Below are 26,384 nucleotides of genomic sequence, written 5' to 3' on the forward strand. Positions count from 1 at the left end.
AGTTCTGTCGATTTCCCTGGGCAAGTTTTTTATCCTCTTTAAACCTCAGCCTCCTCATTTATAAAGTGGGGATAATAATAGTACCTACTATTTGTCCTGAGGGTTAAATGTTTTTGTGAGGATTAATTAATATAAAGTGCCTAGGATAATGGCTGGCACAAAAATTCGACTGTCATCATTTGTTACATAATGTTGTCACTGTTGTTACTTATTACCACTTTTATTATCAACATTTTGTTAAAGTCAGAGGTGTCTTTGGGAAAATGGCACTGAATGAGCAAATTAGCAATACTAGGTACAATTTCAGGTCTCTGTTTTACCCAGTACAGTGGTTGTGGATTTACTCCCTTTCCCCAGAGTTGGCTTTTTCATTCCCAGAATTTATGCATTTATACTTCCTTCATGGTCTTAAAGATGTGGTCAAAAAAGAAACAAAGAGAAAACCATAGTAAGTGGAGTATATTCCTGGGGGCGGAAGGAAGCCGCTCTTCTGGACCTTGAAATCACACCTGCACAGCATGTCGTGAAACCTGTCACATGATGAAAGCTGGATTTCAGAGGCACCTTCCTTATTATACAAACTTCTGCTACAAAGACAGAAAGAATAAAGGGAAGCAAACCTACTCGCTTAGCTTGTCCTCAACAAAGGCTTAGGGGATTTTCTGAGGCACAGATGTGTGTAGTTATGGTTAGATAGACTGACTCAATGGAATTTAAATGCGCAACTGGGAAGAAAAGACTTTTTTGAAATATGAATTTCTTCTTTAAAAAATCTTCAACAGAAGATGAGGATGATGGGGTCCCTCTTATTCCTAAAAGGAGCCTCTGCATTCCAGTTTCTGACTGAATGTAGATACCTTGGTTTGCTTCCATATAGGAACAGTCTCTGAGGAAACTGTCATAGACAGTGAGGTTTGGGGGCACCAGGAGGCCCACTGTGCTGATAGCCTTGCTTTTAACTTTCAGAGTTCAAGGTCTTTGCCTTTAGGTTTTAAGTGTTGGCCATCTACTTTGTCTTCCAAGTCCTACCTGGAGGAGCAACCATTAAACTACTATGAATCACTAACACCCTAATTGGCATTTATTGTATCCCTTTTATTTAAAGAAGGTGGGTAAAATTAAGGCATGGAAGAAATTAGAAGTTGGGGATTAGGAGAAATAAGGGAATTCCTTTGAAATGTATGCCTAACTTGAAGAGGGCAGGCCTGGATGAGATGACAGAATTGATTGAAGTAATGGAGATGAAGACAAGAGTGAATACAGAGGCAGGTGTCTGTGCCCCCCCGCCCCGCCCCCGTCCAAGAATTGATCGTACGTTGACAGTTTCTTCTATGTCCTTCCTCTCTCCTTCTCCCTCCTACCTCCTCTTATTAAGATTTTGACCGTTTAACTTATCCTCTAAGTTGAAGAGGAGCCCATGGATTAAAAGTGAAGGATTTTCTCTCCACTTGAATGTGCATCAGCACGCATTACCTTCTCACTCATTTACTCAGGGAAACAGTTGGTCAACAAAATTTGGAGGGGGTTCTGGAAAATACCAAAAGTAAAACTAGGAATATTTCATAAAATCCACTTTTATTTCTAGCCTATAGATGTAGATTTTAGATAGTTTGACTACAAAATAGGCAATTGATTACCATTAACCAGGATGGGAAACATGAAGAGAAAAGCAGATTGCAAAATGGAAAAATTTAGTTTTTGAAATCTTGAGTTTGAGGTGCCTATGGGTCATTCAGGTAGAACTGTTTTATAGCCAACTGAAAATATGGCTCTGGGGCTCCAGAAAGAGGCTTAGGCTGAAGATACAGATTTGGAGTCATTACTTTAAAAAGCTTCAAATATTATTTATAGAAAACTACTTTAGTAATAGTTCATCTTTCAATAAGGTTAAACACAATTGCTTTTTAAAAAATCTATTACATTGTAAAACTTTTTTCTAAATTTTGGTTTTATAACATTGTTTTAACTTTTCAGTGATTCTCTACTGTCAAATTTCAGCTTGTACTTAATTATTTCTCTTGTATCTTTTTGATTTGATAGTCTAATTCAAATGCATTTGTATAATATGTTTTAGAGCAAAGAATAACTAAGTAGGATCCAACAAAGAGAAGAGAGAAGACTAATTAAAATAACCCTCAGTTAGTGTGACCTTTTTGTATTCTATATTAAAGAGCATCTATTTCTAATTAAAACATGAATTTATTATTTGAAAGTCTTTCCTGAACCATGTTCATAATATAAAATATAAAACTTTAAAATATCAAGATAATTAATTGCAAATATATTATGACTTGCTAATAAACATTAAGACTAACTGAAGTAGCAGAATTTAGTGAAACAAATGGTTAGAATTGACAGTCACAATGTAAACAGGATGTTAATTAATATGACTCCCATTTTTTCCACTTTGTCTTTTGCTAAACAAGTTTAAGAGTGATACGCTCCATGTGCACTGAATTTCATATTACCCATTTAACAGATCTTCTTAATGCACCGACGTTTGACAATAATCAGAATCCAATTTACTCCATCTAATCGAGAAATATTTATACTATTTTAGAGATAGAATTTCGAATTCCTGTTTCCATCATCTTTGCATCTAAGTAGCAGTCATTCTCCCACAACCCTTTATAGTCTACCTTTGTTTTTGCCTGTCAGACATAATACTGCTATTTTAAATTTCTGAACCGCTTACTCTTCTTGCAAGTAGGGGGCATCTCTTACACCTCATTAAATCATCTATTTGTTTATCCACCAAAATGCTCATCATATTTCTTTGTACATTTGTAAATGTCTTATCCGAATGGAACTTTTTGTTAGACTATCTCCAAATATCACAGTATGAAATATCTCTTCATTTTACACTCTGTCTAGTCATTCCATGCACTTCCAAACATGCTATAGAAGACAGACAATGTGTTAAAGACAAGCTTAACAGTTCTAAGCAATTCTGTTTCTGTCCTCACATTTTTTTTCCCCCACTTAAGAAGCCTGAGGAGAGTTGATGTTGTCCAGCTAACATCTAATGGGCCCTATTGCCTATGTGTGAGCAGTAGTATTTTAAAGTAGTCACCTTAGATCAAAAAAAAATAAATAAATAAAAAAGTAGTCACCTTACAGATCACGGTGTTCAACATACCAAATGAAAAAAAATTCTGAGATTAGAAAGTTCAAATGATGAAGAAAGATTGCTTAGATTTGTTGCTACTTAGCAATCAGGTGAAACTGAGCAAAAAATGTCATCTCTTGAATTTCTCTGGGTATAAAATATACTTAAGTTTAAAAAAATGATTGGTGTCAGACTAGATGATATTTGAGTTTACCTCAGTGTAACTAAGATTGATTTTTGAAAAAGTAAGCAAAGTGTTTTGTTTCATTAATATCAAATTTTAAAGTACTTAATACTTTGTTTTAATTATTATCATTCCATTCCATTTTCATGAGGGGGAATTTGTTTTTTCAGTGATCTACTTTTTATTTGAAAATATATCCATTACTCTCAATAGCTTTTTTTTTTTTTTTTTTTTTTTTTGGTGGTACGCGGGCCTCTCACTGTTGTGGCCTCTCCCGTTGCGGAGCGCAGGCTCAGCGTCCATGGCTCACGGGCCCAGCCGCTCTGCGGCATGTGGGATCTTCCCAGACCGGGGCACGAACCCACGTCCCCTGCATCGGCAGGCGGGCTCTCAACCACTGCGCCACCAGGGAAGCCCTCTCAATAGGTTTTAATCAATAATAGAATAAGCAAATGACATATTCTGTTTCAATAATTTCATGCCACTTTACTTAAGTAATCCTTCTCAAGGCAAGATTCTTTTTGTAATATCTTAGTCTGTACCATTCACTTCGGTGTGCTTTTTTGACACTTAAGAGAATTCATCTCCATGAACAGAGTATGAATTACTCTATTTATTAGTATTGAAAAAAAGGGAATAGGAGGTTGCAAATAGATTATAGAGAAGTAGCAGCTATTTTTGTAAAGAAGCTGTGGGAAAAATGAGGACAAATCAGGACATAATCGTCTGCATTTTGGGAATGCATTCCAGTGGCATCTTGCTGGGGAGGCTGAGTGTGGGAATGACAAAGTCTAATAGGAAGTGCTTTGGCATTTAAGTTGCTTTGGTCATAAGCACAGACAGGTGACCCTGGCTGAGTAAAGGTGATCCAAAATGTTCCTTCTCATGCATTCTAGTTATTCTGCATCTCTGCAACAGCAGTGAGAGTCAGCCACTTTGAGTTATAAAATCAGGCACTGAACTCCTAGAAGATGAGACACTTCTAGGTGTCCACATCATCTGAAACAAAGCAAAGGGGGAACAAGGCAAGCATCTCACGAAATCCTGCAAAGCAACCAGGAGACGTTTCTGCCCAGCAATGCATGGTGAACCATAACTAACAATGAATGACTGGTTGTTTTTTATTTCACATATATAAAATATCATTGACTTTTTTCTTAGTGTGCTGTACTGTTTTAAAGAATATGAAACTATGTATACGTTACTCTGAATTTTATTTTTGGATAAACTTATTTTTCTAAAAGGTCTTAAACAACACCATTGCAAATTACCATGTCATACAAAAATGAGCTTTCTTATGAAGTCTTAGAAATTTAAAAGAATTCCTAATTAAGGCCATGTGACAGTTTGTTTCAGTGTTTTACATAAAACTGTCAGGAATTTTAAATCGACTAGCAACCTTTTTTTAATTATTAATTAATTAATTATTTTATTTTATTTATTTTTGGCTGAGTTGGGTCTTCGTTGCCGCGCGCGGGCTTTCTCTAGTTACGGCTTGCGGAGGCTGCTCTTTGTTGCAGTGCGCGGGCTTCTCATTGCGGTGGCTTCTCTTGTTGCAGAGTATGGGCTTTAGGCGCGCGGGCTTCAGTAGTTGTGGTGCACGGGCTTTGTTGCTCCGCGGCATGTGGGATTTTCCCGGACCAGGGCTTGAACCCGTGTCCCCTGCATTGGCAGGCGGATTCTTAACCACTGCGCCACCAGGGAAGCCCTAAATTGACTAGCAACTTTAAAAACTAATATCTGAACCAAATTCCTTAGTTGTAGTTTATTTTTAAATACTCTAATAATGCTACATATTTTTTTATTGTAGTATTACATTCATTTCTGTTCCTTTGAGTAAGAAGGTGACTGAGGGACAGATTGGATGTACAGAGGAAATCGCCCTGACTTGGGACCAGCAGCGGTGGATGATGGGACCTTGTTCTGTTACTCGTTGGCTGAGTGAGCTTAGATATGTTGACACCACCTCATCTTTCTGCCCATGAAAGATTGTCCATGTCCATTGACTGAGAGCCTGCTCTGTGCCAGGCAGCATGATTACTAATCTTTATAGCAGCACTTCATGGTGGGCATTATTACACCCATTTTATAAATGAAGAAAGTGAAGCTCAGAAGGTCAGGCAACTTGCCCAGGGTCACACTGCTAGTGAGCCGCCAATGCTGAGATTCTGAACTGTCTGCATATAAAGCCCATGTGTTCATTCCACAAATTTATAATTCTCTGAGTTATTTATACTTCACTTTGGGAATCTCTATCCTGACCATATTCTGCTTTTTTATACCTTTTTTACTGCTGAGAATTCTTCTGAAAACCTGTTATTGATTTTTAACTAACCACATTTTGAGCAATTGTTCCTTGACACATTTTTCTAAATCTGATTGGTTTTTCAGTGTGTCATCACAGATCATCTCTAGACAAACTGATTTCATGTAGTCTGTCAAACTGGATGAGTCTATTCTCATCCCTTTATATAATTGTAAATAAAATTATTGAAAATAGTATCCTCTTACCTCTCAATGTCAGGATTCTTTTCAGGACATCTTGCCTCCAATATATTGTTGTGTAATTATTTCATCAGGTGGTTGTCGGGTTTCATTTGTAATCTCTCTGTCCATGGTTTTCTCTACAGAAATAGAAGAATTAAAAGAAAAAGTGCAGCTCATGAGACTGTTCTGCCAGAACGGCAAATTCTTTTCGTAAATGCTGTAGAGTTACAGAGTCCTGGTTTGTCATCCAAACCTATGCTAGTTCACTCTTTTCAGAATCTGATTCTCTTGCTTTCGTATATTTTCATCGTACATGCTGAGATCCAGCTGTATAAAAATGTCTTCAGGCTCAGAGGTTCCTTTTGTAATAGAAAGAAACTTTAATTGCTGCAAGGCTGAAGATATCAGCTGTGTTCAAAAATAGCTACACTGTTTTAGCAAAATATACATTAATTTCCCCAGTGGTGAAAAATGTTTAAAAAATATAAATGAAGTAGTTAGTCCCTATAGGATCAAGGAAATAATGACAAACTATATTAATTATGTTTAGAAGTTCAGACTTTAGCGTTCTTATCATCTTATTACTTCCAGTAAGTTAGCTTCCTTTAGGTGCTTACATCCTAGGCAAATCCTAGGCAAATTCTGTGACAAGCTGTGCTTCATCTTATGCCTCTGTACTTTACATCTGGAGATTATGGAATTTAGATGCTGAATTTGACATAATTTTATAAAATTGGCGTAGTAAGATTAGCCCTTCACTTTTGTCTACAGGTTTGATATCTGGCTGCTGTAATTACCTCGTAAGTCAGTTCTGAAAGTTTAAGAACCGGGGAAAGCGGGATGGAGTGGAGTGAGGTAGAATCTGCTCTCCTCTTGAGTAGAATCTGCTCTCGTCTTTTGTAAACTCTGGAATGATATTTATTAGGCTGTATGAGTCTAAGCCAGAGAATTAGGGTCAGTAGCTCCCCCAGGTTTATATTCACCTATAAGTGTCATACATACATTGATCATTTTATGCATGTTGTCAGTACTGAATAAAATTTATTAAGTAGATATTAGTTAGGAAGGGCTTTGTTTAGAATTCTTTGCATATTGTGATACCTAATGGTAGAATTTTCTAATAGTTGAGTTGACACATCTTAGATGATTTTTCTTTAATTTTATTTATTTAATTATTAAAATGTATGTTACACAGCAGTATATGACTACATCTCCAAAGAAAGTAAAGTATTTCCAGATAAGTTGATCTATCCTCAAATCTACTTCTCCGGGAAATAAAATACATTGTTATCAGTTTGGTATATATCCTCCAGACCTGGATTTGATATTTTATATTTATATATATATATATATATATATATACACACACACACACACATACAGACACACACACACACAGAAAACATATGGTGTTGCTTTGTGTGTATGTGTTTTATATAAATAGTACCATACTTTGTATTGTTGATCATTTTTCAAGAAAGTTTTTCAAGGTTTTGCCAGTTTGCAGCTCTGGTTAAAACGAGTTCCATACCACCATTTCTATCTCAGGCAAAACTGTGAAGGAGATGAAATTTTTTTCTTGGTCTCTATTATTTTGTGCATTATCTCTTTCGTCCATTTTTATTTTTCAATCCCTCCTCTCTCCTTTCTCATCCTATCACTTAGACCTTAAGGAAAGGATTCCTATCCTTCACTTTGAACGTAAGTCAGTGTATTACTTACAACACGTATATTAATTGTTAGCACCAAGTACAAAATAGAACGCTTTGTTCCAGTTAAAAGAACTTCCAGTACCAATAAGACAATGTGGAAATGTTTTAGAGAGCATGAGATTTCTTCTTTGTCCCTGAAGTCCCACCTATTAGGTACCTGCTCATTCTGTGAGGCCATGAGCCAACTCAGCCCAAGCATATTTTGAAAGAAAATGCACAAATTTTGAACAGGGCTTACATTTGGTTATGGAACCATTTGTCAGAGCTCCAGTTTATAATTTGAAATCATGGGGCTCCTCTATTCAACCAGGAGGAAGGCAGTGAGGTATTAAGAGTTCAGCATGTCCAAATGAAAAGGAGACAGATTATTTGCTCTGAGAATATGTAACAGCATGTACCACTACAACTGTTTTTATGTGGTAGTGATGGTTGTAACATAGCTAAGAGCCCAGTGGCCCAAAACAAAGAACTTCTGTGTTCCCTACCACCAGGCTTTTGCTCCTCTGGGGTCATTTTGGACCCCAAACTTTAAAAAATTGTTCACAGCTACTTACATATACCTCTGTGGTTTTCAAATTCATGATCCTGCTGCTGTTTTCTACCTTAAGGAATGCATACCTACTTATTACATATCAGGCAAGATGCCAGCCGTTTTTATATACTTTATATTTTATCAAAGATGTCAGGTTTAGTAAGGCAAAGATGAGGATACCCATTTTACAGGTGAGGCCATTGAAGTTCAAGGTCACCTAACTAAAGTGGTTGTTTCATAATTCAAACTGAGATGACGTTAACTGCAAAGTCTGTCTTTTCCATTAAGCCTTGCAGCTTCTTTTTATATCCCTTGTTTTCAAACAATATTGCATAGACTTTTTTTTATAAGCAGTCTTGCATTATATTTTGGACTCACTCTAAATTAGTGTCATTTTGGAGAAAGTTTAAAAACTAAACTATGGAGTATTCATAATTAGGTATGAATGTAATTTGCCATGTTGGAAATTCTGCCAGCCAAAACCCATTTAAAGTCTTGCTGATAGAAGTTTTCTTTTCACTAAGAGCATCTGCTAGCTAAAATAATGACCAAAAGGGAGAAGCCACTCGAATAATCAAGTCTGTTCACTGAGTAAACTTGTTTCTCTGTTCCCAAATTCTTAGATTAATGAAGACCCTGAGTTGTTTTGAGGCATTACACAAAGTATTCCTCTGTGTCCTCCCAGTGTTTTCAAGAGGAATTAGAATTTTCCCTGGCTGTCCAGTTATCTGACACTTTTTTTGTTTTTAATGTAATGGACTTGTGGTTTAGCATTTCACTGCCTTTTTGTGGTTGCAAAATTAATTGAACTACTTAAAAGTATTTCCCTGTTAAGATATCATATTTACATCAGGTGTAATTTTTGTATACATTTTACGTTACATTGAGTGAAAACACAGGTGTTCTAGAACGACCTGTTTTTGTGTTTGTATTCTTAACCGATATGTTTACTCTATATTGATATTTGAACTCATCAAAGCAAAATTTATTATTCTAAATAAAATTGATAGTTTGGTCTTTCATTTCTTGTCACAGCTCTAAGCATTTTGCTTTGGGAAGAGAATACTATTTTGAGTCTAACAAAATATCTTAAGATTATTGAATATATTTATGCTTAGCAAACTTTAAATAATCAGGAAACTTATTTGAAAATCAACTTATTATTTTGAATTTTGAGTTAATAATTTAGGCATTTCATAAAGTGAGATACCTCTGTTTTTAAATGTGATTTATGTTATTTAAATAGTGAAGCTCTGTTACTGAGTTTTGGGAACGATGTTTTGACATGGTACGAGATGTACCACCGATTTGCTAAGACCTTGTACATATTTTTGTTTTATCCACTGAAACCATTGCTCAGGTATTTGTGAAATGGCTTAGGGATAGCATTCAGAAATGCATTTGTGGAAGTCTCACCTCACACTAGTCAGAATGGCCATCATCAGAAAGTCTACAAGGAACAAATGCTGGAGAGGGTATGGAGAAAAGGGAATCTTCCTACACTGTTGGTGGGAATATAAATTGATGCAGCCACTACAGAAAACAGTATCGAGGTTCCTTAAACTAAAAATAGAGCTACCACATGATCCAGCAATCCCACTTCTGGACATGTATCCAGAAAAGAAACTAATTCAAAAAGATATATGTACCCCAATGTTTATAGGAGCGCTATTTACAATAGCCAAGACATGGAAACAACCCAAGTGCCCATCAACAGACAATTGGTTTAAGAAGATGTAGTATATATACAATGGAATATTACTCGACCATAAAAAAGATTGAAATGTTGCCATTTGCAGCAACATGGATGGACCTAGAGAATATCATACTAAGTGGCATAAGTCATAGAAAGACAAATATATGATATTACTTATATGTGGAATCTAAAAAATAATACAAATGAATCTATATACAAAACAAACTCACAGATAGAAAACAAACTTATGGTTACCAAAGGGTGAAAGGGAGGAAGGGGAGAGATAAATTAGGAGTATGGAGTTAACAGGTACATACTACTATACATAAAATAGATAAGCAGCAAGGATTTACTGTGTGACACAGGGAACTATAGTTACTATCTTGTAATAACCTGTAATGGAAAATCTGAAAATATATGTAACTGAATCACTTTGCTGTACACCTGAAACTAACAATATTGTAAATCACCTATACTTAAATTAAAAAATCAAATTAAAAGAATATCCTTTTTGAAAAAAAAAAGAAATGCATTTGTGGCTGATGTTTCAGCAATACAGGCAAGACTTTCTGTGTCTGTGAATTTCTTAGATTGGAAGGATCTTCTAAATAGTGTTCTCAGTTCAGTGATTCAAATTTTAGACAACAAAATTCTGAGAAGCCACTGGCAATATCATTAAGTCTACCACCACCTTTATAGTCAGTCTTACTGCATGTTTCAGTTAAGTCCACCGGTCTGAAATATAAGCCAATTTCTGGTTATTTCCCCCCACCAAAGAATGTTGTTCTGCTTGAGGCATTGTCACAAGAGCTTAAGTTCTTCCATGCCTAGAAATGTCAATTTACATTGACATTTTTATATTTGTTGTTGTTTTTAGAGCATCAGGGCATCGGGCCTTATCCTGTTGGAAACAATCCTTTTTGGGTCTCTGCTTCTCTACTTTCCGGTAAGTAACATATTTTTATAATTGCATGTTTAAAATAGCCATTCTATTTTGCTATATACGTATACTATATTATATATACTACGTACTATATATATGCTTATATATATTTCTATATCTGTATGCAAGTTTGTATACCTATATCTATATCGTATAAAATGTAGATGTAGATATATGGTAGATATATAAACAAGGGCTTTACAGATATTTAAATCCTGGCTCTTACCTATTGGGTGGCCTTAGACAAGCTGATTAGCATTTCTAAACTAACCTTGGTTTCCTCTTGTAAAATGGAGCTAATTATTCTTTTCTTCCCAAATTTGTGAGAAGTGTTAACTGCTTAAGTGAGCTCACATATGAAAGGCATGCTTGGTATGTACATATAAACACTGGTCTCCTTCTTCTTCCCCCTCTACCTGAATCAGAACCATGAGACACACCAAGAAGTTAATGCTGAAAATTTCCAAATGGTCACATAGACAAATAAGCAGAATAAATGTGTGTGTGGTACTAGTGGTGTGGAGAATCATAACAGACCTTCCTGTCGCACTAGTTACATACCTGTAACCAGAAGATAAGTACTGATTCTACTAATTCAGTTCAACCACTTGTATTCAGCAGTTCTTGTGTGTTAAGCACTTTGCTAATCTGGGAGTACTCTGTAAGTGAGAGAAACTTGCTTTCTCTTCTCAAGAAGGTTACAGCTTAGAAGAGGAGATGAGGAAGTACAGGTAGTTATAATATAATGTGACAAAAGTTAGGAAGAGTAGAAGAGCAGGATGCTGTGGAGGCACTTAGGAGAGACGCCTAACCAAGTCTGGGGAATAAAATATCACTTGACCAAGATCTGAAAGATGAATAGATGTTAGAGAAGGAAAAGGTAGGCCTTCCAGGGCACCACATTCTTTTTGGTTTTCCCCTTACCTCACTAACTGCTCCATTTCAGCCTTCTTTGCTGATTCTTAATCTTCTTTCCCACTTTTTACTACTTGAGTGTCTCAGGACTAGTCCTTGTAGCTTTGCTTAGTCTACATTCTCCCTTGGGATCTCGTCTAGCCTCAGAAGCTTTAAATGTTGTTGAATTGACAATGACTCCTTACTTTATATCTCCAGCCTAGACTTTTCCCCCAAGCTCCAAACTCATTTTCAACTGTTTACCTGACAACTCCATTGGAAGGTCCAGTAGAATTCCCTGTCATGTTCCTAACTGAGATACTGACCTCCTAAAGTCAGCCCGTCTCTCTGTCTCCATTGACGGCGACTGCAGCCTTCTGGTTACTCAGGCCCCACACCTGGGAGTCATCCTTAACAACTCTCTTTCTCTCACATCCATCAGAAAACCTTCAAAACATAGCAAAGATCCAGCCACTCCCCACCAGTTCACTGTTACTGCCCTAGCCTAAACCAGTCACTGTCTTCTGAGTTATTGCTGCATTCTCTTCCTCCATGCTTACCCCCTACGATCTATCTTCAAAATATCAACCGGTTTGAATGCCAAAGTTAGACCATGGCATTCCTCTCCTCAAAACTCTGAAAACGTTTCTCATTTTACTTACGGTAAAAGCCAGAATCCTTAGGATGGCCTTCAAGGCCCGACATGATTTGGATCCTGCGCCTGCATTACTTCATTTTCTGATCATCTTTCCTGACTCACTGTTTACAAGCGTTCTTAATCTACCCAGGTTTTCTACTTCTTGAATTACATTTTATATTTCTCCTTAAGATAGAAATGTATTTAGGTATAATCATTTTTATTTTTCCATACAATTATCCATATTACGTAAGTTTTCTAATTTACTAGCATAGAGTTATACACAGTAATTAATAATAGAAGTGGTATAATAATACAAAGACTGTTTATCATGCCTGGTACTGTTCCTGTATAAATGGCATGTTGTACATTGTAACATTTAATCTTCCTGGTTGAACTACCAGGCAGGTATTTAACCAAAGTCATAGGATCACCCAGTTACAGCGTGAAAGCCTGAAATGACCTCAGTAATCTGAGTAATAATCTTAATCATCTGAATATCTTCTCTTGCTCTGCCATCATCTTTTTCGTGAACCTCTGCTATTTTAAAATATATTTTCTACCCAGTAGCCAGAGGGGTATTTTAAAATATCAAATATAACCTCTCACCACTTCTATACCTTCTCAGTGTTCTTAGAATAAAGATCAAAACCCTGACATGGTTTATGTTATGTAAGTGTGGTCCTTACCCCACCCTTTCCCCCCAGCCTCATCCAATACTACTTTTCTCTTCACTTTCTGCATCTACCTACCCTGACCTTCTTTCAGTTTTTAAATGAAACAGGATCTCTCTCATGGTAGGTATAATAATGGCTCCCCAGAGATGTCCACAGTCCTAATTCCTGGAACCTGTGAATACGTTACCTTATATGGAAAAGGGAACTTGGCAGATGTGATTAAATTAAGGACTTCAAAATAAGGAGATTTTTCTGGATTATCTGAATGGCCCAAGTTTCCTAAGTGAAAAAGAGAAACAGAAAAGAGAGAGTCAAAGAGACAGCATCATGAAAAATATTGGACTGGCTACTGCTGGCTTTGAAGATGGAGGAAGGGTCCACAAGCCAAGGAATGCAGGCGCCTCTAGGAGCTGGAAATGGCGAGGGAACAGACTCTCCCCTTGATTTTAGTTCCATAAGACCCATCTTGGACTTCTTACTTCCAGAACTGTAAGATAATAAATCTGTGCTATTTTAAGCCACTAAATTTGTGCTATATTACAGCAGCAACGGGAAACTAATGTGCCTCTTCTCATAGGACCTTTTTGCATGCTTTGCTTCAGTTTTGAAGAATCCTCCTCTCTTCTTTCCCCACATTCCCATCTCACCAATTTTTCTGCCTATTAACAACTAGTCATCCTTTAGATTTCTACTTAAATATCACTTTTTCAGGAAAGTTTTCCTTGACCGCAAACTAAGTCGAATTCCTTATAATAACTTCTCATGGAATCCCTTTCTTAACCACACCTATCTCTAAGTATGCATTCAAAAGTGCAATTATTTGGTTAGTGTCACTCTCCCACACAGACTCTAGTTCAGGGAGAGCAGTGGCCTGTTCCTGTGTGGCTCACTATTGTACCTGCAGCACTTAGCCCAGTACCTGTCACCATAGTTGAAGCACAGTAAATATGCAGTGAATGAATGAATGAGGTTATATTTGGATGCATTTAGAACTGTATCCTAAACTAGTGGCTATTGTCCTATTGAAATAGCCTCCAAAGAATCTGCTGGATTGTGGAAGACCAAGAATGATAGTCCTATTCATACTACTTTATTTAGTGCGTACAGCTAGGCATTAAAACACTTTTTAATGTTATTTTTAGGTGTTAGCAAATTTGGGTTTATTTTTTACTTATTCAAATCAAGTGGCCATAATAAGGAGCATGGCCTAAAAGCTATAGAATTTTAAAGCCTCATAAACAGAAGAAGTATTCTAGAAAAGAAGGACGTTTGAAAGAATAGTAAATGTTAGGCTGCTAAATGTTCAAAGCAGTTATTAGAGACCCTTTCATTGACTGGGATCCAGTCTTGAAAGTCACCTAATGGGCCTATACTTGTGATGATATCAAGTACAAAGAAAAAGAGGAGAGAGAAATGGAAATTTAGAAAGAATAAAAGACAACACTTCTGCTTGACAATTCTATTGTGCCTGGGAGGAAAAAAACAGAAAAGAAGACTTACCAAAGCAATTCTGTCCAACAGGAACATAAGGATGCCTCATCATGTTGACTTCATGTTTAACTAGCTGTCTAGTTCATCTTTCATAACAGAAATTCTTTCTGCAACTGCTTGAAATATTAATGTGTAGCTCTCAACTTCATGCCGCATACCTTGGTTTTTAAATAAGTTAGTGTTCATGCTCTGATGGCAGAAAGGGCCAAATTATTTAATGAAGATTTGGATGTAGCATAAGATACAGGAGGAGAAAAGACATTAAATATATTATTGATTGAGTATGGAAAGGGAAGTAATTTTATTTTAGGTGAGAAAATGGAAGATGATGTCTCAGAAATTGATAATAAAATCTTTGGCTACATGGGGAATGTTTATGCACCTAATATAGCCAAATGATCTAATTATTTGATGGTGTAAATGTGACCTATATTTATCTGTTAAATATTAATATCTTACTTTCTCTGTTCCTTGTGTGGCCTGTACCGGAATTGCTCATAAAATTTTTACTTGGGGTTGCAGTTGTTTTAAACAGTGTTCTTGAGCAAAGTAGAGTTGTTTTTCGGGCTGGGTAACTCCATGGAAGGACGCTTTGAGGAGATTCACTGTTCTACTGAGTTGTTATGCAGTGAGCCTTTTCTTCTTTTTATGCCGCATGTTGTTGTACAGATTTGCAAGAATTAAGGTTATTTTTGCCTTTTCTAAGCAATCTTAGACTACAGACGATTTCATAACAATGCTTATATTGGAAAGTCCAAATTAGAGATTATCATCATTGTCTAGATAAGGACAAACCGAAATCTGACTAAATTTAGCATTGTTATAATTGGGTAGCAGAGAGCTGAAGCTTTTAAAACATTTTCTTACAGATTCTCAAAAGAGACTCATGATTTGAAGTCCACACATTTGTGAACAAACGATTAGTCCTCATAATCACCTAAAACAACTTTCATACAATTTATAAAAGAAAGAAAAAAAGAGCTTTAAAAAAATCAACTAAAGTATATTTTTCTTGCTAAATCACATAAAACGACATATTATGGATTAATAAAACATATTAAGTAATATGGAATCTAGACGTTTATTTCTAGCTTGACCAAACCACCGGTTTCAGCTAATAAAGTAAATTTTTTCCCTTTAATCTTCGTTCTCTATTTGATTGATGGATGTGCCCTTCTATACAGCACACCAGTACATGTATAAATATGGTACTTATTTTCATGTTGTTCCCCCCACCCCAGCCCACCCCAAGTCTTATAAAAAAAAGAGCTGCAAAATATTAGTACTGGAAGGGACATCAGACATAACTTAGTCTTGATTCAACCTCTGTTTTGCAAATGAAGGAAGAGAGGCTGCGAGAAATTTCAGCTCCTCCAACTTTCCTCAGCGAGGTGATGAGAAAGGCAGGACTAGATTCTAGTCTGTGGTTTCCTGGTCCAGCACTCTCTTCACCCTAGGACAGTACTTCTGATGGAGGGGATGGATGTGAGATGCAGATGGCATTAAACTGCGTCATCAGGGAGGCTCGTGTTCTACCCCTTCATCAGTCACCTTTTGGCTCCTCATTTGGCCTCCAAGGAAATAAAAGGCACAGAGGATAAAACAGGGAACCAATTTGAAATAGCTTTAGGTTTGGCACTAAGGAGTTTGATGTAAAACTTCTGTGAGCTCAGATGGACCGTGCTGTTGAGCTATGTGAAGTTTCTGATATTCAATTGTTTTACCTACAAAAATAGAAATTTTGTCTTTCAAACTTAATAAACAATCCCATTAGACCATGTCAGGTTAGTTTCAGTGCCACAGAACCTCACTCAGTTAAGAGACTGCTTTCTCTATGGTCCCCCCAAAGCCTAAAACTAAAACTTGGACTCTTTTCCTCCAGTGTAGAGCATGTGCAGCCTCCAGAAGCAGAGAAAAAACCGGGAGCAGGTTGCTTCCATGCGTAGAGCTTAAAGGGCAGGAAATAAAGGAGAGAGAGTTGAAAGTGGGGAGGGAGGGTGAGAATCAGACCCTGAGAATATAGTTGAAGCAGCCAAGTTTTTAATCCGTTTGTCTTATTTTTTATTTTGATGCTCAAATTAACCCAGAATTGGCCAGTGAGAGTCCCTTCAAGCTGGCTCCTGCCTTCTTTGGATATGATTTTGCCATTCTTTGAGCACTTCCCTCCTTTCTATTTCAACAGAAAGTACTCTCCCTACCCCAGCCCTGGAATCAGCCTTTTCTCCAAGGAGCTCTGGTGCTTTTTAGGGGGAAATGGTAGCAATTCAGTTCTGAGACAGATTCACTTCCATTGTGACAAACGTAGGGCAGAAAGTTCCCAGTTTTACAACTAGGCCAATGTTACAACTAGGCCAGTGTTTCTGGACCCTCAGTTACCTAGGAGATTTTGTAAGGAGATTTCTCCTCAACTCTAAGATTCTATCCTTAAGACTTAAGATTCTATCCTTTAAACTGATCTAGACTACATCTTACTCAGTGCCATTTAGATCCATTTGGCTTGGTACCAGAGCCAAAGGGAAAAAGGAAATCGGAAGGAAAGTTACGACTCATGAGCACAGCAACACTGTCAGAGAAAACAATAGCATGGGGATGGCTGTTTCATGCCGAGATAGCTCAAAGCCTGTGGGGATAGAGACTCTTAATCCACAAACAGCTAGAGGATTTCAGGAATATTGGCTAAAATATTGAAATCAAAAGATGTCAGAGAACTAGACCGCCTCTTCAGGGGAGTTGGAAGCATGTGGTGCCAAGTCACTTTGTTCTCTTCTCTAGTGTAGTTTAGAGGAATAGAAGGAATGGCTGTAAATGCCCTGGGGTTCTGTGCAGTTCCACTTCTCCCCTCCTTCCTGTGCTCCTCTCCCCTACCAGCCTCCAGACAGAAGTCTGATTTGATGGGTAGGGGCAGTGGTTGCCTACAGGCAAAGGCACGGAGGCTATCCAGTGTGAGTATTCTAGCGCATTTGGTGAAGAGTCTTGGGTCAGCGATGTGTCAGGAAGTAACTAATAATCTTCTTTTAGCTGAAAGACTTTTAATAAACCGAGCCTTAAAGAGTTGAGAATTGGACCCTTAGTTTGTCAGTGAAAAACAGCAGTTTTCGTCTTTACTAAAATAAGTACCAATTCGACTATATGCCTCTTAAAAATACTTTGTTGTTTTTGTGAAATATAATAATTTGTTATTTACAAACTAGGACAAAATGGAAAAATACAAGGAAAAGATCAACAAAAAGTTGTTATTATCCAGAAATAATCATTGTATACATTTGATCATTTTAGACATCTGTATATGCACATATATAAATTGAAATAGAAAATGGATGGATGGTGGAAATTGAGACACAGATAAGATTACTCTGAGGTTTTTTTAACAAAAATTTTAATTGTAATCTTTATTATTTTAATTTAAAAAACTGAGGTGAAGCAAGTTACTACTGATGTTTAGATAAATGAATCTTCACAACAAGGATTATTAATTCTAAAAGATCTTTCTAAAGTTAAATTGGGTTAATTTTTTTTTTCTTAGCTGTGTGTTTCAACTTTAGATAGTATCACTTGAATTCAGCTGACAGGCAAGAAATTGAACTCAGTTTCTTTCGCCCCATCCTCCCACTCTCCCACTCTTTGAGTTTTGTTAGTTAATAATTTTGAATTGTTAATGTTTATAGTATGCAATTTTGAAACTATAATTCACATAGTTGTTCAACCTTAGGTCTATATTTAATGTCTTCTGCTAATCTTTGTAACCTGACTTCTTCAATCCTCAGTTCTTTATTTTGATTTGTCCCTTGGTTTTCATGCAGGAGTATTGAGTTCTGTAGTTCTTGAGTTCTTACATGCTTGAGAATCTCCACCCATTGTCCTTAAACATGAAGAATAAATTCCCTGGTTATAAAAAATTCAAGACACTTCCTATTGCTCAGAATTTTGTCTTTTGTCTGACTATTTCCAGATCTTGAAATAGCCTGATTTCTCCCTCCAATGGATGACTTGATATTTCTGCCTTGATGCCAATAAGTCATTCTTTAGTCTTGCAATTAAATGATCAAACTAGGAGTTACCTTGAAATTTATCATCCTGTTATTTTTTTTTTCTTGGATCATGGTATTTCTTTTCAATATATAGATGTAAGGCCACTCTAATTCTTGGAATGGTTTTAAATTATATTTTTAATTTTTTGTTTCTTCTTCAGGAACTTGAATTATGTATACATTGGATTTTCTTTTCCTTCTGTATCTATGTTTCTAGTCATTAGTGTATCTTTGTCCTTTTCTATTTTGTTTTGTGTGTTTCCCTCAAGATTCCATGATCTTCACACTATTCTCAATTGTGTTTGTTCTGCTTGAGTTGATTCCAATATTCCTTTAACCTCTCTTAAGTTTTTAATTTAATTTAATTTTCATATTTCCCCCTTCCCCGGCATTTTTTGGACTGATTTTATCTCTTTCTGTTTTTCTTTTCTCTTCTTTGATCTCTATTCTCTTTTTCTTTGAGCTTCTTTATCAGAGGAAATGTTTCCTGTAATTTTTTTGAGGCTATGAGAATTATTTATTTGAACTTTCATCAGTTTTCTTGGGTAATGTCACTTCTGTTATCCATTCTTCATCTGCCTTTTCCATCCAGTATTTAAACAGAGTGTGTGCTGTTTCCTTTCTGATTTTTATTTCTTTTTCATTGGGATAATTCTTTTTTATTGTGGTAAAATATACATAAACTTACCATTTTAATAATTTTTAAATGTACATTTCAGTACCATTAAGTTCATTCACAGTGTTGTACAATCATCACTATCTATTTCTATAACTTTTTCATCATCCCAAATTAAAACTGTATCCATTAAATAATAACTTCTCATTCCTCCTTCACCCCCAGCCCTTGGTAAACTCTTTTCTACTTTCTGTCTCTATGAATTTGCCTATTCTTGGTGCTTCACGTGAGTAGCATCATAACACTATTTGTCTTTTTGCGCCTGGCTTATTTCCCTAAGCATAATGTGTTCAGGGTTCATCCAGGTTATGGCATGTGTCATAATTTCATTTCTTTTTATAGCTGAATAATATTCCACTGTATATATATACCACATTTTGTTTACCATTTGTCAGTTGGTGGACATTTGGGTTGTTTTCGCTGTTTTGCCATTACACCTAAGCTGCTATGAATATTGGTGTACAAGTATCTGAGTCCCTACTTTCAGTTTTTTGGGTATAGGAGCAAAATTGCTGGATCCTGTGCTCATTTTCTGTTTACTTTTGAGGAACTGCCAAACCATTTTCCAAAGTGGCTATAGCAATTTACATTTCCACCAGCAATGCACGAATGTTCCAGTTTCTCCACATCACACTTTTTATTTTCTCTTGTTTATTTATTTATTTATTTATTTTTGCGGTACACAGGCCTCTCACTGCTGTGGCCTCTCCCGTTGCAGAGCACAGGCTCCGGACGCGCAGGCTCAGCGGCCATGGCTCACAGGCCCAGCCACTCCGCGGCATGTGGGATCCTCCCGGACTGGGGCACGAACCCGCGTCCCCTGCATCGGCAGGCGGACTCTCAACCACTGCACCAGCAGGGAAACCCTCTCTTGTTTATTTTTAATAGTCATTTTAATGGGTATGAAGTGGTAGCTCATTGCGGTTTTGATTTGCTGCTTTTCATTTTTGAATGAAGCAGTTTTTTTCCAGCTGTTTTATAAAGAACTAGGTGGAGAGCAGCAGGAGGAATAGGTTGAGTGAAGCCGCCTCTTCATTTTGAGATCACACAAAGCCCCGTGGTTAGTCTGTATCATAATTTGGGGCTGCACCTTCTTCTTTCACCCCACTTTGGCTCTGGCTCTTTTCCGTGGCTAGTGTGCTGCTTAGGTGCATCAGCGAGGATGGCTTGTCTCCAAATCTGTCTCCAATCTGGGATGATGCTGTGTTTCTACAGGAAAATTCCACAGTTCTCCTTTGGCCCCCTATGCCCTAAGATTCATTCTCCAATGAACAGATTGCTTCCTGACTGAGCTCTGGATTAGGAATGTAACAGCTCTACGTGTATTTCTTCATTTTGGTGCAACTTTAACTCTTGGGGCTTCTCTTTTCTCCCTTAGGGATTCTCATCTATCCTCATAGCTTAATATACTCTCCACATGTCAAAACCAAATAAATTTATATCTCCAGCCTAAATCTCTTTCCTGAATTCCAGACGTGTACGTGCACCTACCTATTCAACATCTCTACTTGGATGTCTGGTAGACATCACAGACTTAATACATCCAACACTTAATTCCTCATTTCATCACCACCACCAGACCTGTTCTACCAGCATAATGCCCCTTCCAGTTGGTAGCAGCTCCGTCCTTCCAGTTGCTCAAGACAGAAACCTTGGGTTTATCCTTGACTTCCCTTTATCTCTTGCATCCTGTATCAAGTTTATCATGAAATAATCCTGTTGGTTCTATCCTAAAAGCATATCCAGACCCAGCCATTTCATACTGCTTCCACTGTTAGCACCCTGGTCTGAGGCACCATCGTTGAGCATTAAATTATTGCAATGACCTTTCTAAACTAGCCTCCCAGCTCTCCACTCTTGTCCTCCTGTAGTCTGTTCTCAACACAGCAGCCAGAAATTTCTTTTTAAACCTAAGTCAGCTACTCCTGCTCAAAACCCCGCAATGGCTCCCTGTTTCATTCAGCATGAAACTTAAAAACTTAAAAGCCTATGTAATCTGCTCACCTATCTCTTCCTCTTACTCTGGAAGCAGAGTAAGCGCTGGGCTCTTCCTTGTTCTCAGACAGGCCAGGCACACTCCCACCTTACTGACCTACACCAGCTACTCCCTTTGCCTGGAACACACTTCTTCGTCTTATCTATGTGACAACTGCCTCACTTCCTTCACAACTTTGCTGAAATATCTTCTCGGTGAAGTTCACCCTGTTGAGACCCTACTTTGAACTGCAGACTGCCTTGTTCCTCAGAGGACTTCTGATCACACTGGTAACATATATATATATATATTTTTTGCATAGAATTTATCACTTTATATATAAGTTCTATTATCTTTATTTCTTACATATATATATATATATATATATATTTTTTTTTTTTTTTTTTTTTTTTTTTAATTTTCTGTCTCCCTCCACTAGAATTTAAGTCCACTCTTGTATTTCAGCATCTGGAATAATGCCTGGAGCATAGTGGGTGGTCAACAAATATTTTTTGAATGAATGAATATTTTTCAGACATTCTTTATTGATTAACATATGGAGTACAGCTCTTTCCGTGTATCATTAATGATGGATTTTCATACCTTTTAAAAGTTATTTTTTACATTTTTAGTTATAATCATATTTTTAATTATAAATCTTTCAAGAGCAGGACCATGTCTGTTGCATCTATTTCCATCACAGCACATTAAAAATGTGTTGAATTTCAATATAATTCTAACTAAAGCCATTACACATATGCACATACATGTATATGAACGTATGGCTGTTTACCTCTGTCTTTATCTTTGTGTCTCTCTGCTTCTAGATCACTGTCTTTATCTCTGATTTCCCTATGGGGAGGTGGAAAGGAATGTAGACCAACAATAAAGAGTCTTTACTTCTTGCTCACAAAGTCTTTCATGACCCGGCCCCTCTTTACCTCTTGGACCTTGTACTGTAGTGCACTCCACCTCCCTCACTCTGCCGCAACAATACTGGCTGCACTGCTCTTCCATGAGCAGGCCTGGCATGCACCCACCCTACAGCCTTGGCACTGGCTGTCTCCTCTTCCTGGAGCACTCTTAACCCACATATCTCTGTGGCGAACTCCTGCATCTTCTTTAAACCTTTGCTTAGATGTCAGCTCTTCCATGAAAGGAAGTTAAGGAACTCATTATTTTGGAATAAACAGGAAGAAGTTAAATAAAAAATTATGACATTAAAGTGAGAATAAACCACCCCAATTGCAGAGAATTTCTAATGGGACCAAATGGAGACAGATTCAGTGATGATGTGGAGGCAGGGATGTCACAATTTGGCAGTAGACTAAGAACATAATAAATTATCCTGAGAATGCCTTCAAAGGAACAGATGAGAGGTGCCGGCTCTGGCAATGACAGAGAATTTGACAGTCAGATGGTTTCAGTTGAAAGATAAGAAATTGTACCTCTGCAGCAATGTCATAGCTAGCCTGTTTTAGCTCTTTAGTAAAAAATTATGGAAGTATCAGTTCATTTCTAATTCCCTTGCCAGAGTTTGTGGATTAATGTCTTTACCCATGGGAAAAACATGGCAGAAACTCTGTCTCTTTTTCAGTGGTTACTATTTCTCCCGTGCTTACAGAAATACACTTGAATTTTCCCGTGCAGGCCCAAGACACATAAGTAATTAGCTATTTCTGAAGTTTGGTAAGTTATTTTCAGTAAATAAATGGCTAACAAATTTATACTTTAGGTTTTAGGTGTTATATGTGAACATGTGGTTTTAGAGAACTTTAGTCTGTGGGAAACATTCTCAGAATTGTCAGACATTTGTATTAGCTGACTGCCACTACTGTGATGTCCAAGTTTATCTCTGGGGTCTCAGTTGTGAACAGTTGACATATGAAGCTATGAAGACACTTGGGTCTGAGAGATAATTAGGAAAATAGCTACAAGCAGAATAAAAGTTGTTAGAGTCAGAATTAGCAAAGTGTCCTGAAAAATGGTTTCCTCTTCCAAGTTAGTTTCCGGGGAAAAAATTGTAGAAGACTTAAAAACACTATTTAAAATGGTATTAAGTATTCTTTTAAAAATGACAAGAAGACAAAGCAAATCACACCTTGAATGTCAGGGACTACAGAGTGTCACTAAAGAGTCACAATTCAATAAAGTAGATATGTCACTCAAACAAAATAGCAAAAGAGGGAAAACATAAAGAAATAATACTAACATGGAATCATGGTAATAAAAGCCCCATCTCACAATATACAGATCCTAGTATAAGTGTGACTGAAGGAAGAATTTGGACTTTTATTTTGGACCATTTAATGGTCCAAAATTGGACCATTTAATGGTCCAGAATTTTGGACCATTTAAATGAGGTCAATATGAACTTTTAGGAGAAAGAGCAGATTACTTTCCTAGAATATATCAGACAAGTGTGTCACCTGACACATTTACTTATTTATTTTTGCGGTACGCGGGCCTCTCACTGTTGTGGTCTCCCCCATTTCCGGACGCGCAGGCTCAGCGGCCATGGCTCACGGGCCCAGCCGCTCCGCGGCATGTGGGATCTTCCCGGACCAGGGCACGAACCCGTATCCCCTGCATCGGCAGGCGGACTCTCAACCACTGCGCCACCAGGGAAGCCCACACATTTATTTTAATTATATATTTATCTAAAAGCTGTGAATATGGTATATGAATATTGCTTCATGTTATAATTTCTATAATATGAGGAAAATAGACCATATTTTCTGAAAATTTAATCACTATTGGTGGACCTTCATAAATATTTAAATTATCTAAGGGAGATGTCATTTATGATTAGATGTCTGTAGTCTCCATGATTTGTTTATCCTTGAGTTTTCCAAATTGAGATTTATTTTGAATGTCTCCTCTAAGCTTTGGAGATAATATGATTAATTCACGTATAGACATGTTCAGATGACATCCTAATCCAGACATTACTTTCAATTCCACTTTGACTTTCTTTATTCTTCACACATTCATTTCTGCCACCAACATCTACTTTTCATCATGCTTACAGAAATGGGAAAAAATAATCGTCTGCTCCATGGTCTTGTCCACTTCACACGATCAGTTGTGCTATTGGGGGCTGGATGTGGCCTCACTGCAGCCCCCATACAAGTGCTCTCGTTCTCTGTGAGGAGGGATGAGAGGCTTTGCTGCTTATATGGGATTCTCTCAAAACAACTGCCCATTTCACCTTTTGTTGTAAATCATAGCATCTCATCAGATGTTCTGAAGTAAGAGATTCTCTAAAAAAGAAGAGGTCAAGTACACATGGCCAATGCTCCTATCTGAGAAGTCATAGTGAACATTATTTATTAAAGGCTTTGAGATCTGCAGTAAAAGAATGCATTTAAAACCGAGTGTTTCCCCATCTTCCTTGATTTTATTATACCCTTTTATACATTACACCTATTAAAATATTTGTAATTAATAATGTCAGTCCTATAATGTTTGTCTTAAGTATACATAATAAAAATCCTGTAACATTGCAGAAGTATTATTCCATTTATATAGAGTGAAGTCACGTGCGTGCATGTGTGTGTGTGTGACATGAGCATGTGAGGTAAACCGTAAGAAAGCAGGAGAATGACAAATGCAAAATCCAGGATGATGGTTCCCTGGAAGAGGTGAGGGAAGAGGTTGAGATCACAGAGGAAGAGGGGAATAAAGGGACTTCAAGGTAATAGTAATGTTAAACTGAGTGGGTGGGTAAATGGGTATGGGTATTTATTGCGTTTATATATAAAATCATATATATAATTACATATATATCCTGAGATGCTCTGTTGGCTAGAGGTCTGACGGTGAAGAAGATTGAGCAAGAGAGACTGGGAATGACCTAGCAGGGAAGTAGGAGAAAGATCAATTGAATGTACACATTTCATTTCAAGAAAAAGAAGAGAGAGTGGTCAGTTCCTTCAGATGCTGCTGATTGGTCTTGTAAGATCGGGAACGAGAATCCCTACTGGATTTGGTGATGTTGAGGTGGTGTTGACAAGACCAGTTTTGGTGTGGTGGTGGATGATAAAAGCCTAACTATGATTCCAAAGAGGGAAGGGATGAGGTGACATAGAGACAGCAAGTAGAAACTATTTTTTCTGCAGTTTTTGCAGTGTAAGGAAGTAGAGTGTCCGGGTACTAGAGGAAGTTGTAGAGCAACTGAGACTATTTTTAATGAGAAATAGTACAACATGTTTTCATGGCTATGGATGGCCCCATAGAGATGGAAAATAATGGTGCAGAAGAGAAGTGAATATTGTCGTTAGGGAAGCCCTTAAATAGACCAAAGCATATTGGATCCAGTGAGTAAGTGGAGGGGTTGAACTTAGGTCAGAACAAATCCACTTCATTCGTTGTGATTGGAAGGAAGAAGGTACCAGGCCTTCTCTTCCATAAATGTCACATGGAAATCAGTGGTCAGGGCAAAAATGAGAACTTGGGACATCTCTGAGAATGTGACATTTTTGGCTATTTCTCTCATTTTCCTTGTTCAAGACTTCACACTAGAGTCAGGTAGTATCTCAGTGCAGTTGAAGTTGGGAGTCCTGAGACGTAAACTACAACATTCTAAATAATTGGTAGAGACTTCCCAGACTTTGTGATAACTATTCCACAGTATACAGCGATCTGGCTTCATGTCTGCCCTCCAGACAGTGTACATTCCATGGCAAAATGACTGTCTCTGATAGAACAGTGACTCCAGATGATAGACCGCCTGTCAAGTCCTATTCAGTTCAGATTCAGATGTGTTTGGATCCGTGTACTCTTCAGGGCTGTCATTGTATCAGCTATTCAGTTACTTAAGCTATTTCTGCTATCATAAAGCAAATTGAAAATTTGACAATTGTCTAGTTATTCTAATCTATGTGGACAGATAGTACAGATCTTCAGGGCTAAAACTGAATTATCTGTCACATGAGCTCAGATAGAATTTTAATTAAAAAATTTAAGCTGCAAAAATGGATTAAACACTTAATAACCCAGGCTTTTCGGCAGCTCTTGAAAGAGTTGAGTAGTGCTGGAATCTTTTTCCCTTCACTTGGTCAACCTTTTGCCATTTTATTTCACCTTCCTCTGTCCTACTCTATTTATTGATAAATAGAACATTGAAGGTGAAAGTTGGATGCTGAACACTGGCAAACTGCAATTTTTAGGTAATGTGTAAATGGCATTGTTTTCATCTTGGAAATCTTAGTGGCATATTTATTTATCACTAGGCGTATTTTCAGTTCTTCCTTAGGAAAGCATATTTTATTTCCGTCCCTTTGTATTTGAGAAAAATGAATTCATGATTCAGTTCTGGAAGGAGCCTTATGATGACATCCC

At 37.2% G+C, this 26,384-nt stretch overlaps 1 protein-coding gene across 1 annotated transcript in view; it reads left to right on the forward strand.

Annotated features, from left to right (window-relative positions):
- The window catches only part of GPR158 (G protein-coupled receptor 158), a 323,743-nt gene that overhangs the window by 209,931 nt on the left and 87,428 nt on the right, over window positions 1–26,384 (forward strand). Inside the window, exon 5 of the mRNA XM_060003776.1 lies at window positions 10,598–10,666. Within this exon, the coding sequence (XP_059859759.1) occupies window positions 10,598–10,666 (69 nt within the window). The remainder of the gene's footprint in view (window positions 1–10,597; window positions 10,667–26,384) is intronic.

This window comes from Delphinus delphis, chromosome 2 (assembly GCF_949987515.2).
Source record: "Delphinus delphis chromosome 2, mDelDel1.2, whole genome shotgun sequence".
Classification (NCBI taxonomy): Eukaryota; Metazoa; Chordata; class Mammalia; order Artiodactyla; family Delphinidae; genus Delphinus; species Delphinus delphis.